General features: G+C 43.2%; 1 protein-coding gene across 3 annotated transcripts in view; it reads right to left on the reverse strand.

Annotated features, from left to right (window-relative positions):
* BICD2 (BICD cargo adaptor 2) overlaps positions 1-12,631 on the reverse strand; it is a 129,846-nt gene that overhangs the window by 27,542 nt on the left and 89,673 nt on the right. For all 3 annotated transcript variants that reach the window (XM_084839997.1, XM_084839998.1, XM_084839996.1), the window contains exon 3: positions 135-287. In XM_084839997.1, coding sequence (XP_084696123.1) covers positions 135-287 — 153 coding nt within the window. The remainder of the gene's footprint in view (positions 1-134; positions 288-12,631) is intronic.

Genomic DNA, 12,631 nt, shown 5'->3' on the forward strand with positions numbered 1-12,631 from the left:
TACGTAACAAAAGCCGATCTTGGGATTTTCAGGACTGAAATTTGTGGCACTGAAGGGAAACTAGAAGCCTTCCAGGTCTACAACCAACCCTGATTTGTGTTCTGCCTCTGAAAGCAAGATATTTCAACACCCACCTGATTCTGTTTTAGAACAGACACTTGTTTCTGAAGGCAGATGTTCTCCTCCTCAAGTTCAGTGTAATCTTGCAGCATTCGAGCTTCTCGGAATTTATATTCTTTGATGTCGTCACGCAAGCGACTCCTCTGGATCTCCACATTCTGATTTATCTGCAATGGACAGAAACTAATTAACCATTTGTCTTTCTACAAGACCTTATGATCTAGAACATCGTAAGGAACTATTTGATATTTCACACATAACCATACCTCTTCCCTACTCCCCTTGCCCAGAAAAAGAACCATCACAAAGGCAAACAGCACCTAAAGGGCGAGACTTGAATTCATCTGTAAGGCATCCTTTCAAAAGACCATAACCTTCAAGTGCTGGTTTTAAAACTATAAGCCTGGATTTAATAATTTATTTAAAGAGGCCCTTATAGAAGCTAAAAGGCTGCTATAAAGAAGAGACAACATGACTTAACTGGAGCAAAGTGGAACTACAGTGGGTATCAGGAAATGCTTCTAAATGCAAGAACAGTTTGTTCTCTATTTCCTAAAGAGAACAAAATTGACCAGAGAAGATATGGATTCTCTTTCCCCGGTGGTTTAAAAGAGGGAGCGGATGAGCATCTGTCAGGTATCATTTAAGTACAGAGAAGCTGGCTGATGATCTGTGATTCTCCTATGAATCTATGATTTACTTCAGCTGTCTGTTAAACATTATCATCATGGTGGGATGGGAGAAAAGAAGAAGAGAAAATAAAGTTGTTATACAATTTCAGCTGTAAAAGAAAAGCCAAATACAGTTGTAACTACATACAGCCTCCCACAGAGATCTAAACAGCAAAAGAATACAGAGGATTTCTGTAGTAGTTTAGTAATCATGGTGGCGTCACTATATCTATGCCATCACTGACTCAACAGCACAGCCAACATTTAGCAAGACAACCTTATTCACTTCCAGCAGTGGTATGCAACTAGCAATTAATGTTTAGTGGCTTGCCTGTTCCATCTTTCTCTTTGCATTAAACACACTTTCAAGTTTGCAAGTGTCCAGGATGCCTCCAAAATAGATATTTATCAGCACTCATACTAGAGGGCGGTAAGGATGAGGCTCCTAATCCTTCTGTCCATACTTTCATTGCTTTGTCATTAGGACCCTAAAATTGTGCATATTAAGCTTTCCAGGCCCAAACTGCACATATTTAAATATGCACATTTTTTTAGTTCCCTTTTTTCTATTAAAAAAAGGTGGCAAAATGGCAGACGCTCACCAGATGGGTCCAGGGTGAGTGTGGGTGACTCGCTGAGCTCATGGGGGCTCAAGCACCGGTCCAGGGAAGCCGGGACGGTGCTTCAGCAGGTGCCCAGAAACCCGAGCTGGGGAGGGTTCGCACATCCATATTAAGTATCCCTGTGCTAAATTGAATTTTTCCCCTCATTGTTACTGGAACATCTTCTATTTCCTAAAGCAACTGCACTAGCAATGTCTAGGCAGGTTAGGACTAGCTCCAGTAAACCCAAAATGCATTTTATAGAGGTCAGCTTTCGTGCTTCAACAACAAATGGACAGAATGCTTTCTTTCTCACACCATCTCAGTGCATAAACATCTGCTTACCAGGAAGAGCTGATGCTACAAGGAAGCAAGGAATAGCCAGGCGATATCCAAGACGTTATGGGAGAATTCATGCAAGAAAGGTATATCCAGGATCAATTGTACTGTAGAAGCACATAAGCAACAGCAGCTTTTCTTTATGGAACTTAGGGAGCAATCCTATGGTCGCTAGTCAGCGGCTAGATGGCCATAGGATATCTTGTTTTCCGGGAACCAACCTTCCTCCCTTTCTGCACTGTCTGTGCGGCAGTGTGGAGAAGCCCCATACTCCATGCTCACAAGAGGAGCGTGGAGTGGCCGAAACGGGGCATTCTGGGAGGAGCATTCTGGGGCGGGGAGGGCAGAAATGACTGTACTACGCATCCTGTGTGTCGTACGGCAGCCTCCTCCCACACTCTGCCCTCCTGCAGCTAGACAGCCAAATGTGGCTGTCTAGCCAAAAATGCAGGGCAGAAGGAGCGTGGAAGAAACAATGCCCTCCTCGCTTCTCCTGCCCTGCATTGGAGATAGGCGGCCACCTATCTACATAGGATTGTGCCCTTAGTATCCCATCCCTCCATGGCTCACAGTTATGAGATGCCTCCAAATACCAGCGGGAGCCGATTATCGCAATGATGTCCTGCTTGTGGACTTCCCGGGGCAGCTGGTTGGCCACTGTGGGAAACAGAATGCAGGACAAAATAGGGCTTTGATCCAGCAGGGTCCTTCTCATGTTCTTAAGATAAAGCAATAAAACACAATAATGTACAGCACAGTAACTGAAGACAGTAAATTGGCTTAAAAGTGGGCCTGCAACAACAAACGTACATACATGCAAATAAATAAATAAATAAAACTGCTTGAGTGAATAAGAGGCCTTGTCTGCCTCCACAGCCCTTGGTGCCAGACAAGCCTCTCCCTGGAGAGTTGTGTAGGAAGGGCATAACTACTGAGTAGGCCCTCTCTTCAGCCACCACCCAACTCAGTAGGCAAGGATACCCGGAGGAGGACCTTCACATATTCTTTATGTCTGTGTGTATGCATAATGACAGTCTTGATGAAGTAACATCACAATTATCAAATGGGTATGTAGAAGAAAGGAAACGACACAAAGAAACAAAGTCTGGTGCTAGAGGGTTCACTGGCCCAAAGCCTTCCATAGTTTAGACAATGCTGGGCAATCTGGAGTGGTCTGAAATTTACTCTTTTACAAAGGCAACTTTCTAGCTTCCAACCCATCCTAATTTGGATGATTGCAGGAAGGAGAGTGCTGAGGCACTGCCATCACTACTGGATGCCATCATGAGGGAGGAGTAGAAACCGAAGCAAAGGGCTGGAGAAACTGCCAAGGACTGTGTTGCACACTTGCCTTTCGATCACTAGAGATAAAGCCAAAGACAGAATTTATTCATTGCTCTTCAGCAAAAATAATTCTCAAAAGTGTCTTACAAGAATACAAGAAATGATATAATAAAATCAAGCACAAAACAAAAATGGAAAGAAAAAGAAAAAATGAAAGCAAATAAATTTAAAAACAAATAAATCTAAAATGCCTGGGGAAATATAAAGATCTTAAGCACCAAAATGAACTTATGGATGGTGGCAGGTAATCCTACCTGGAGCCAGCATCCCAAAAGTGGGGTGCAACAAGTGGAAAGGAACGACTTCTCTGATCACCACTCAACTTACTTCTGACAGCAGGAGAAGGGGGGCACAGATAAAGGCCTCAAAGGACGATCTTAATGCCACACAAGTTCATGTGGCAGGAGGCAATTGCTTAGGTACCCTTCTAAATCTAGAACTCACTAGACCAGCAAGTTTTCCCTGTGTCTAATGATGTCACCTAAAGGTAGCACTATAGGGGCTAATAATAGTTTTTTTAAAGAATATTTCTCATTTAAAATCCTGACTCTAATAATCTCTCTACTCAATACGATTATACATCTCACCATAGTTTTTTTTTTTTTTTACATTCCCTTTCTTCCCCCACCCTGTTCCATTCTTCTCCTTTTTCATTTTTAGTGTTCAGTGTTCTACCACCATGACTGGTGCACAGTAGAACAATATTCCATGACATTGATTAATACAGTATATAAAAGCCTGTTTTTCCAAAATATGAGGAAAGCAACTGTGCATTAAACTGTGCACTCAGCAATTTTACAGGAGTTTTGCCTTGAACTGCTTTGTAAATGTAGAAGATATTTAAATATTTATTTGCATAGCTTAGTTTGTGAATCCCAAACATCTTTTTCCTGCATTACTTTTCACAAAAATATGCTGTGAAATGGTCAAGCCTAAAGAAATAGGTTTCCCCACTTACCCAATAAATAAATAAAGATGTTTGTGACTTTTTCAGAATCCAGGGTCGTGTTAGAAATTGATCTTGAACCTGAGTACCATGGCTAATGTATGTTCTTTATTTACACACAATTAGGTTAATATACACTAGTAAAACACAGCAGCTGGGTTCACACAATATGACAATCCATACTAATAGTTGAGTACAGGCTGAGTGTGGCTTGTCATTGAAGCGTGGGTTGTTGTTGAAGTGTGGATTGTTGTGCAAGCCAGCTGCGCTAACAAACCATGGTTTGTTGACCACAAACAACCCATGAAGGGAACCCATGGTTTGTTATTGGGCTGTGAACTGTGGATTGTTCATGATTAACAAACCATGGTTTGTTAGCACAGGTGGTTTTACACAACGCAACAACCCACAGTTCAATGACAAGCTGCATTCAACCCATACTCAACCTTGAGCGTGGGCTGTCGTGTTGCGTCACCAGTCAGAGTTTGAGATGCCTCAGTTCAGATACTGCATTATAGTTGATTCCACAATCCCTTTCCCCTCCCTCAGTAAAAGGGGTGTGGAGTTCAACCATTGTTCACACTTCAAGCAGATAAAAATGTACAGTGGGCAGAACCTAATTTTTATTATGCCAGTGACAAGTAGCCTCTGTTCCACTCACAACACTCCTGGCAGTGGAATGGGGGAAAGGTAATCTTTGCTGATTCCCTCCTTCCTCTGCAGTTCACAGCATCACCTCCCACACTGTTCTGGAGGATGCCCCAACCCTATGGAGCAGTTTTTCAGGTGGCATAGGAGACTACTGGGAGAGGGGGGAATCGAAGATTGCCTACCCCACCTTCTGCCAGTGGGATTTTACCACTGGATTAGAAGACTCTAGCAGATGAAAGGAGCCCTAATGGGAGGCTTATTTTGGTTCCAGCTGAGTGTGTTTTGCATCTTTCCTTATCCCTTTGAAAATGGATGTGGGGATGGGGTTTGAACTTGCAACACAGAATTGTGTCATGAGCACATCAATTCCCCTTCAGTTATCACAATCTTCAAGACAGATACTGCTTTAACTATATATCTCATATTTTCTTCTTCTATTCTGAAGTGGGCATGTGGGGATAAGGTAGAGTTGTGAAGGCCCAGAAAACACACAAACATTCTGGGTCTTCTTTCCTGTTTTTTTCCAAGAACCATTTTGGTCCTTGGAAAAACTGAACAATTTTGGATTACAAAATATTTTCTTTTAGAGTAATGAATAACATGTTTAAGATAAGGTGTTCATATATTACTTCCTAGCCTTTGCTCTTCCAAAACAATTTCCAAAAACTACATATTTTACATCTCTGAGGTCGAGTGATACTGAAACCTGGAGTGTAGAATTGCACCCTGAACATGCATGGCAAATGCTGTTCCGATATCTCAGTGTGCACAGGATATATGTTGCTACAAATGAATAGAATGCCAAACAGGCAAGATAAACAAAAAAAACTCACTCTCTTTGGCTAATAATTTCTGCACAGCTGTTGACTGATGTAAAATAGTGGCTAAGGGCCATATTTTGGAGATTTATCATCTATGGCAGAACTGGCCAACCTATAGCGTTGTCACACTGGTTGATGTGAGCTTTCTATTTTATGTATTTCCTGCCTTTCATGGTTGTAGCTGATCCTGTTTGATTGCTTTTATTATATAGTGTATGAGGATTTTTTATTACATTTTGTACACTACTGTGGCAACGTAAGATGACGGGAAGCACAAAGCTATTTTCAATAAATATTTGGAGCAGAATGGGGAAGTATAGGGACTGTCAAGGGCTCCTTGGAGGCCTCTCTCAGTCTAATCCAGTAGCCAAGTCCAGACACAGACAAAGGGATTCTTTTCAAAGCTTTATTCCTCTTTTACAACTTAACAACTCTACCGTTAGCAACTAGATATGAGCAGCAGAGTACCTATGCCGTATGTTGGAACAGTTGGTCCCCATTTGAAAGGGAATTACTGGCAGACCCCTGAACTTAAGGACTAGGGAGAGTCCCTCCCCTTTTCCCTTGGATGCTCTGGGCGCAGCCGTTGTTTGCGCGCCAAACGGGCACTACGCCTCCTTTCTGCGCCCTCCATTTGGCGCCGCTCTCTGCGTCGGCATCGCACATCCATCAAGTCTGCTTCCCACGCTCTGTCACTCCCAGGACTGCTATCTAAGCTAGGAATGCTGGTGGGAGGAATCTCCATCAGCTGTTGGCCCTGGGAAAGAGGAGCGTGCTCCTCTCCCAGGAGTGACTCCTCTTCCTCAGAATCAGAACTACTCTGGGATTCTATGGGCTCAGTGTCCACCCTGACAGGGACAGACAGAAATTACTGCTCCCTTCTGTTCCATGCATAATAATTCTGGGAGACTTCAACACGGCCTCCAAAACAAGTTGGCTTAGGGCAGGCATGGACAGACTTCAGGCTTGCAGGATCTATTTTATTTTTTTACTAGAACCCAAAGGTCAACCAACCAGGGCCAGACACAAAATGGTGGCTCAGGGGACAGAGTAAATTATCTACTGAACCCCATGGGCCATACCGGGTATATACAAATCTGTATCTAAATTACTATAGATCACGAGTTTTAACTCAAAACTCTCGAAGTGCCAGTAGAGCTGACCAAGTCATGGTCAAAGGCAATAAATTAATACTCCTATTTTACAGGTGAGGAACACTGAGGCCAAGAGATAAGCATTTAGCACAAGGTCAACCATGACAGAGATTTTTTTCTTTACTTACAATTGTACTTCCTATTGTTAAAGTATTAGGAAACAAAACTCCTTGGAGATCTACTGCCAATCACCCAGAGATCTACCAGTAGATTCCGATCTACCTTCTGCCCATTCCTAGCTTAGGGTATCTGCTGGACAGTGGGGTGGCCACTATCCTATATACAAATAGTGAACTCAATTCTCAAAGAGTGGATCCTTATTTAGCCAAAATGGCACCATTCACAAGGGTTTGTTATTAGCAAGATTGGGGAAACTCAAAGGTTTGCAGGATGATGATGATGATGATAGAAAAACCCTATGGAGGAGGAGCAAAAAAAGTATCAGCCCAATGAGAACCAAGCACGCTCAGTTGATGCAAATTGCTGACTGTTGGGGATGGGAATGGAAGAAAGTATCCTGGAAGAGGGCATGGCTGGCAGGATCTCTGAACAGAAGCACTCCACACTACAACATTTTGTTGCAGTTCTTACTTTTACCAAAAGTATCTTCAGGCTATCCCAGGACTTGGAACACGCATGCTGGATCAAGCAAATCAAGCACCAATTAATTTCAATAGGCCAAACTGGCTCTTTGCTACTCACTGTCACTTGCCCCCAACCCGTAGTCCTTGGGTAGTTCTGTACAGAATACCTGGCTGGAACCAACTGCAAAAGCCCTCAGATGCTTTTCCAGATTGCCGAGATGCTTCACTCTTGAAATACAAGCAAGATGAGACTAATACAAGCAACTAACTAGAACAGCTATTATCCCTTCTCCTTCAGTGCTGTAACTAAGTTCAAATATTGTTCTCTCTCTCTTTTTTTCAAATGAGCCAGACGTAGCCTCACAAACATGATTGACCTTGCCAGTTTTCATTCATGTGAGATTGTTCACCACAGTCAGTTACATCCGCAGCTGTGATCCCTAAATTTGGAAACATTATTAATTCTGGATATAAGATCCACGTCAGGCATTCGCTTGACTAATCCTTGCCACAATCGTACACACACACACACACACACACACACTGCAATAAACGCATCTACTACTCCAAGCTGAAGATATTTCTATACAGAGAACATCGCTAAAATTTAAAAAGTGTATTAGGAAAGCTAGCATATTACTACCAAGTTTTGCTCTGCTATTTCCGTGTAGTTTGTTGCTGTTGATGATGTTGTTGCTGCTGCTGGAAAAGACACTAAACATATTCATGATTCCATGAAATAAAATACAACATTCATTATGATGAAACCTGCCCAATTTTCCCATACTTGAGACACAAACAATGCCTTTGAGCTGGTGTGTAATTCAGAGAAACAAATGTGAAGATATGGTAATTTGGACAGCTGTCTGGATATATTTTTTCAAGGGACTTCCTTTCTCTCCCAATTAATTAGCATAGGTTTTCTAGCAAGAACTGCCTCTGAAGGAATCACAGATGCTGGGGCGTAGTCTTGTGAAAATGATACAAATAAATGTAAAGGAAAGCCTCTTTCCCTACCCCCTGGGTGACAATTATGGAATCGCAATGATTATGATGTTTTACAGCTGCTTCATGCATTACTTTTTAATGGGGCACACAGAGGATGCATTTTTCTTGATTCACTTCCATATCTGAAGTGTAAAATGGTAATGGCCATGATCTGAACATCCTGTATGCATAATAACGCACACCTCTGGTTCTTTATGTTACGTTAAAGCTGCATAAGACTAGAGTACTCCTTGACAAAAAGGCCATTCATTTTAAAAGCAACTAGATCAGTCAGAAGACAACTCCATGGGGTGCTTCTCAAATATTTAGCACCTGCCTCTCCATGTAAACTTACTCTACTTTTCCCACCAACCGGCACTAACTATCAGTTCAGTGGATGTGTGGAGAGTCTTAAACACAGAATCTGAATCGGAGTGAATGGGTTTTGAAGAATATGTTAGCAGAAGTACTACTCCCATCCCCTGGCAGCAGGACCCACCTGGCTACCCTAGACATTGACACAATGGACAAGAACTGAAGCAGCTCCTTCATCCCACTGCTGGTTGCAAGAACTGAAGCAGCTCCTTCATCCCACTGCTGGTTGCAGAGTTCACGTTCAGGGTCTCAGAAACAGAGAGGACCTCCATCTTTCCTCCACCTGCTTTTCTTTTGTCGGCAGTGGAGTATTTTCAGAGTTTCAAAACCATCGGCATGAGGCCTGCTGGGCTGCACGTAAATTGAGAGTGCACCCTGGAACACACTCAATACTTGCCTGCAGCAGCACGTTACAGGGAGGTTCAGTAGTTGTGGGAAAGCCATCTTTCAGGAAATCTTGTCTTCCATTACTGGCCTTCTCATTTGGGAACTCCCAATGAGCTATGGAGAAGACCAAGGCGTTCCACAGAACAAGTCTGGAAAACCAGCGCTAAGCACTATTCAGTTGTTATTCACCTGAAGAGGCTATGTAAGTACAAAAGGATGCACCTTCACCCCGCCCATTGTTGCACTGCTCTTTCCGGATTCCTACGTATTCAGAGCAAACATCTACTCATGTAGGCGTCCCTGCAGAATATGGGTTCTAAACTGTGTGGGGCCCCTGCATAACAGCTGCCATGCAGCAAATGTCTCCCCAAAACATGTTGGAATCCAGAAAAGAATCACACAACAGTGGGGCAGGGCCAAAGGTGGGGCTTCACAGCTCCTTTCTACTCATGTCACCCCTTCAACTCTTTTTTTTTTTTAAGTATCCCCTTTGTATGGTTTTATCTTGTCTGCTGCCTTGAGAGGGTTCTACCTTTGAAGGCGGCTTAGAAATTAGACTTAGACTTAGATTTTAGATCCAGACAAGTAATGACCGAAGAAGGGTTTATTATGGCTGATCATCCAGTAACACCTTCACCTGAAAAGTTGGATTCCAGGACCACCTGCATTAAGCAAAAGGATCTAGACAAAGGCAGTTGTGCCCATGTAGGAGGGGAGGGGGGTCTGGCAAGCATGATGAGTGATGGGCATTTCTCCCAAATTTGAAATTGCCAAGGTGGGCAGAGGTCGCCTCAGTGGTCGCATGACTATCATCATTCCTTCCTCAGTTCAAAAGTTGGAAGAAAGGATGGGGGTTGTTGGCACATGCCTGGCTAAGACACCTGGAGTGCCTTGGCCATGCACAACAAAAGTAGCCAGTCCCTCTTCCCCACCCCAACTGAGCTTTTCTGCTCTACAGCAGCCTGACATTTCTAGGGACAGCAGCTAATGGTTACAAGTTTTGGCTTGGCTGGCAGAACTAAGCAAGCAATCTCTAGGGAAGGGATGAGCATCAAGTCATAGCCAAGGGGTGGCCTGCAGATCCAGCCTAGCAATATTTGCGGTGGTCCAAGCAAGATCTTTGATGAAAAATATTTTTAAAAACCTAGCTTCATTTACAAAGAAAGCAACAGCCAAACTAAACATCTGTTTCACATTTGTTTAAACTGAGATGTTACAGAGAAAATCACTCTGGAAACATCATGTAAGGTTGGAAGGGTGGTTACGTAATTCAGCTATATGCAATAATATTCATGACTCTTATCTGCATATGGAGTTGCTGTGAGCTGGCATTTGAGCTGGTGAAATTAAGAGAGAGCAGAAATAGGTAACTATCGGAGAACAAGACCACTGCCTTTAGGTCATCACCCTTCTCTGCACTACAGAATGGTTTATATACACGCTACACCATTGGATATTTATTAGTGAGGAGGAGACTGGCATAAAGTAAATAAAAATAGCTTTACCATTGGACTGTGGGGAGAGTGACTTTCCACAAATGTCTTCTCAGGCCCTAGCAACCATAACTATTAAGAGAGCAACCCTATGCCCTCTAGAGAGCATCTGGGCAGGACATAGGATTGTTTGGTTTCTGGAATCCGTGGTCGGAACCAGGGCTCTGACCTCGGAGCTCAGAAACCACACTTCCTACCCACTCCCCCTTGAGCCAGCACAGTTCTCTCTGTGCCCAGAAATGGAAAGAAGGGGGCATTCCCGGGGGCGGCGCGGGGAGGAGACCAGGGAAACTGCGTTATGCTGCTTCCTATGTGTGCCACAGGCTCCTTCTCCCTCGCTCAGAAGTGCCGCAGCTAGACGGGCAAAATCGCCCATCTAGCGAAAATGCAGGGCAGCCAGAGCACAGAGGCAAAGATCGCCTCTGCGCTTCAGCCATCCTGCTGGAGCCACCAGCACTGGATACTCAGCAGCCTCCAACTTCAGAGGCTGCCAACTATCTCCGTAGGATTGTGCCCTAAATGAATTAAATTACCTAATGTTTAATTAACTTCTGTTAATACATTAAGTAACAAACATATTAGAGCACCTGCACTCAGATTTTTGCTGTTTTGCATTTTATTCTGATGTTTGTACCCTTAAGTATACTCCACCCACCCCCATCATCACAAAATACCTTGCAAGAGGCTGTGATTACTATTTCTATGCTGATTAATTTACAGCAGGCTGAAAGTCAAAATGAAAGTCAAAGCAAGCCACAATTGTTTGGGGGAGTGGGGGAGGCAAACCCTCTTCTACCAGAATGGAGCTTATGGTCACATAATGATTTAACTAAAAGTTAAGTGATGAGGATAGATCCTCACTCATCCATGGTAAGAGTATTAATTCTCAAACAACAGAGTACAGCTGAGAAAAGGAGTGTAAGACATTTGGTTAACAGATTTATTAAATCAAAACATTAAACACAATATTTGCACTGATACATTATTTTAAAACCAGTGCTTTCTGAAAATGGTGTGCGTTTTAAATCAGAATGCTTCTTCAGATTTCTGAATTAATCAGAGACTGTGACTCCAGGCAGTCACCCTTAAAAGAGATATGCTGCTTCTTAACAACCCTCTTTTGAATATATCAATGCACAACAACAATGGAGGAAATCAGAAACAGATGCCCCCTTAAATAATATGCAGAGCATCCCAACTGCATTTCCATCACAATTCATCATCTTTGGGATGCTTTTTTTCATTATGGGCTCTCAAAGTGCTACAAATGATAAATGATAGCTTCTTACTGAGTGAAATACAAAATTCTTCTAATTATTCTAAGGGGTGGGGGGAGACAAAGAAAGAAACTGTCAGTTTAAAATCAGCTTCAATAAAGATAAAAGGTGGGAAGCCCAACAGCTGCCATCTGCAACAGTCCACAGTACACTGAGACAGCACCCAGCAGAGGACTACTCTTCTCTGCACCTAAATTTTCTTGAATCTAATGTAAGAAATGCAATTACTGTGCCAGTTTATCCTGCCATGCTTTCTGGTGCCTTAAAATCAAAAGGGGGTGGGGAGGAACCATATGCTGACCTTCCTAATTTGGGCAATATATTGGAGTAGAAGGACTGGTCCTGCAGACTAAATTTGATATGAGTTTCTATAGGACAAAAAGGGGTCTCTCTAGCCTGCATTAACAAAAAGCATTGAGTTGTGTCTGATGTTAGTCCCACTTAATGAATGGGACTTATGTTAGGCCAACATTGGATACAACCCTTCCCACGTGGGAAGGAGCAGAAAGCCCTATTCAGGCATTCAGTAACTGAGGATAACCAACATGCAAGAAGAAGTAGGTCACAGTAATGTCTGTGGAAAGGTCTGCAAGGAAAAAGCTACCACTGTCAGAAGCTATCAGTAGGCCCTAAACCAGTGTTCTGGGGATGGGGGCAGCTTTGGACTTGCTGGATCCAAAACACCTCTATTCTCCTGTGCGGCCCGAGCAGCAGGTATTTTCCCATCCATGTATTTCAATTGTGGGGGGGGGGGGAGAGAGAGAAACCACTGGAGGAAAAAAAACACACCTCCTCCCCTATGTGCCAGCAGGGCTCCAAATGCCTTGGCAGCCCATGAAGGATCTCTCCTTCATGACCCACTTAGAACTTCTCTACCTAT

Source organism: Heloderma suspectum, chromosome 2 (assembly GCF_057233095.1).
Source record: "Heloderma suspectum isolate Gila_16-S chromosome 2, 16-S_ref, whole genome shotgun sequence".
Lineage (NCBI taxonomy): Eukaryota > Metazoa > Chordata > Lepidosauria > Squamata > Helodermatidae > Heloderma > Heloderma suspectum.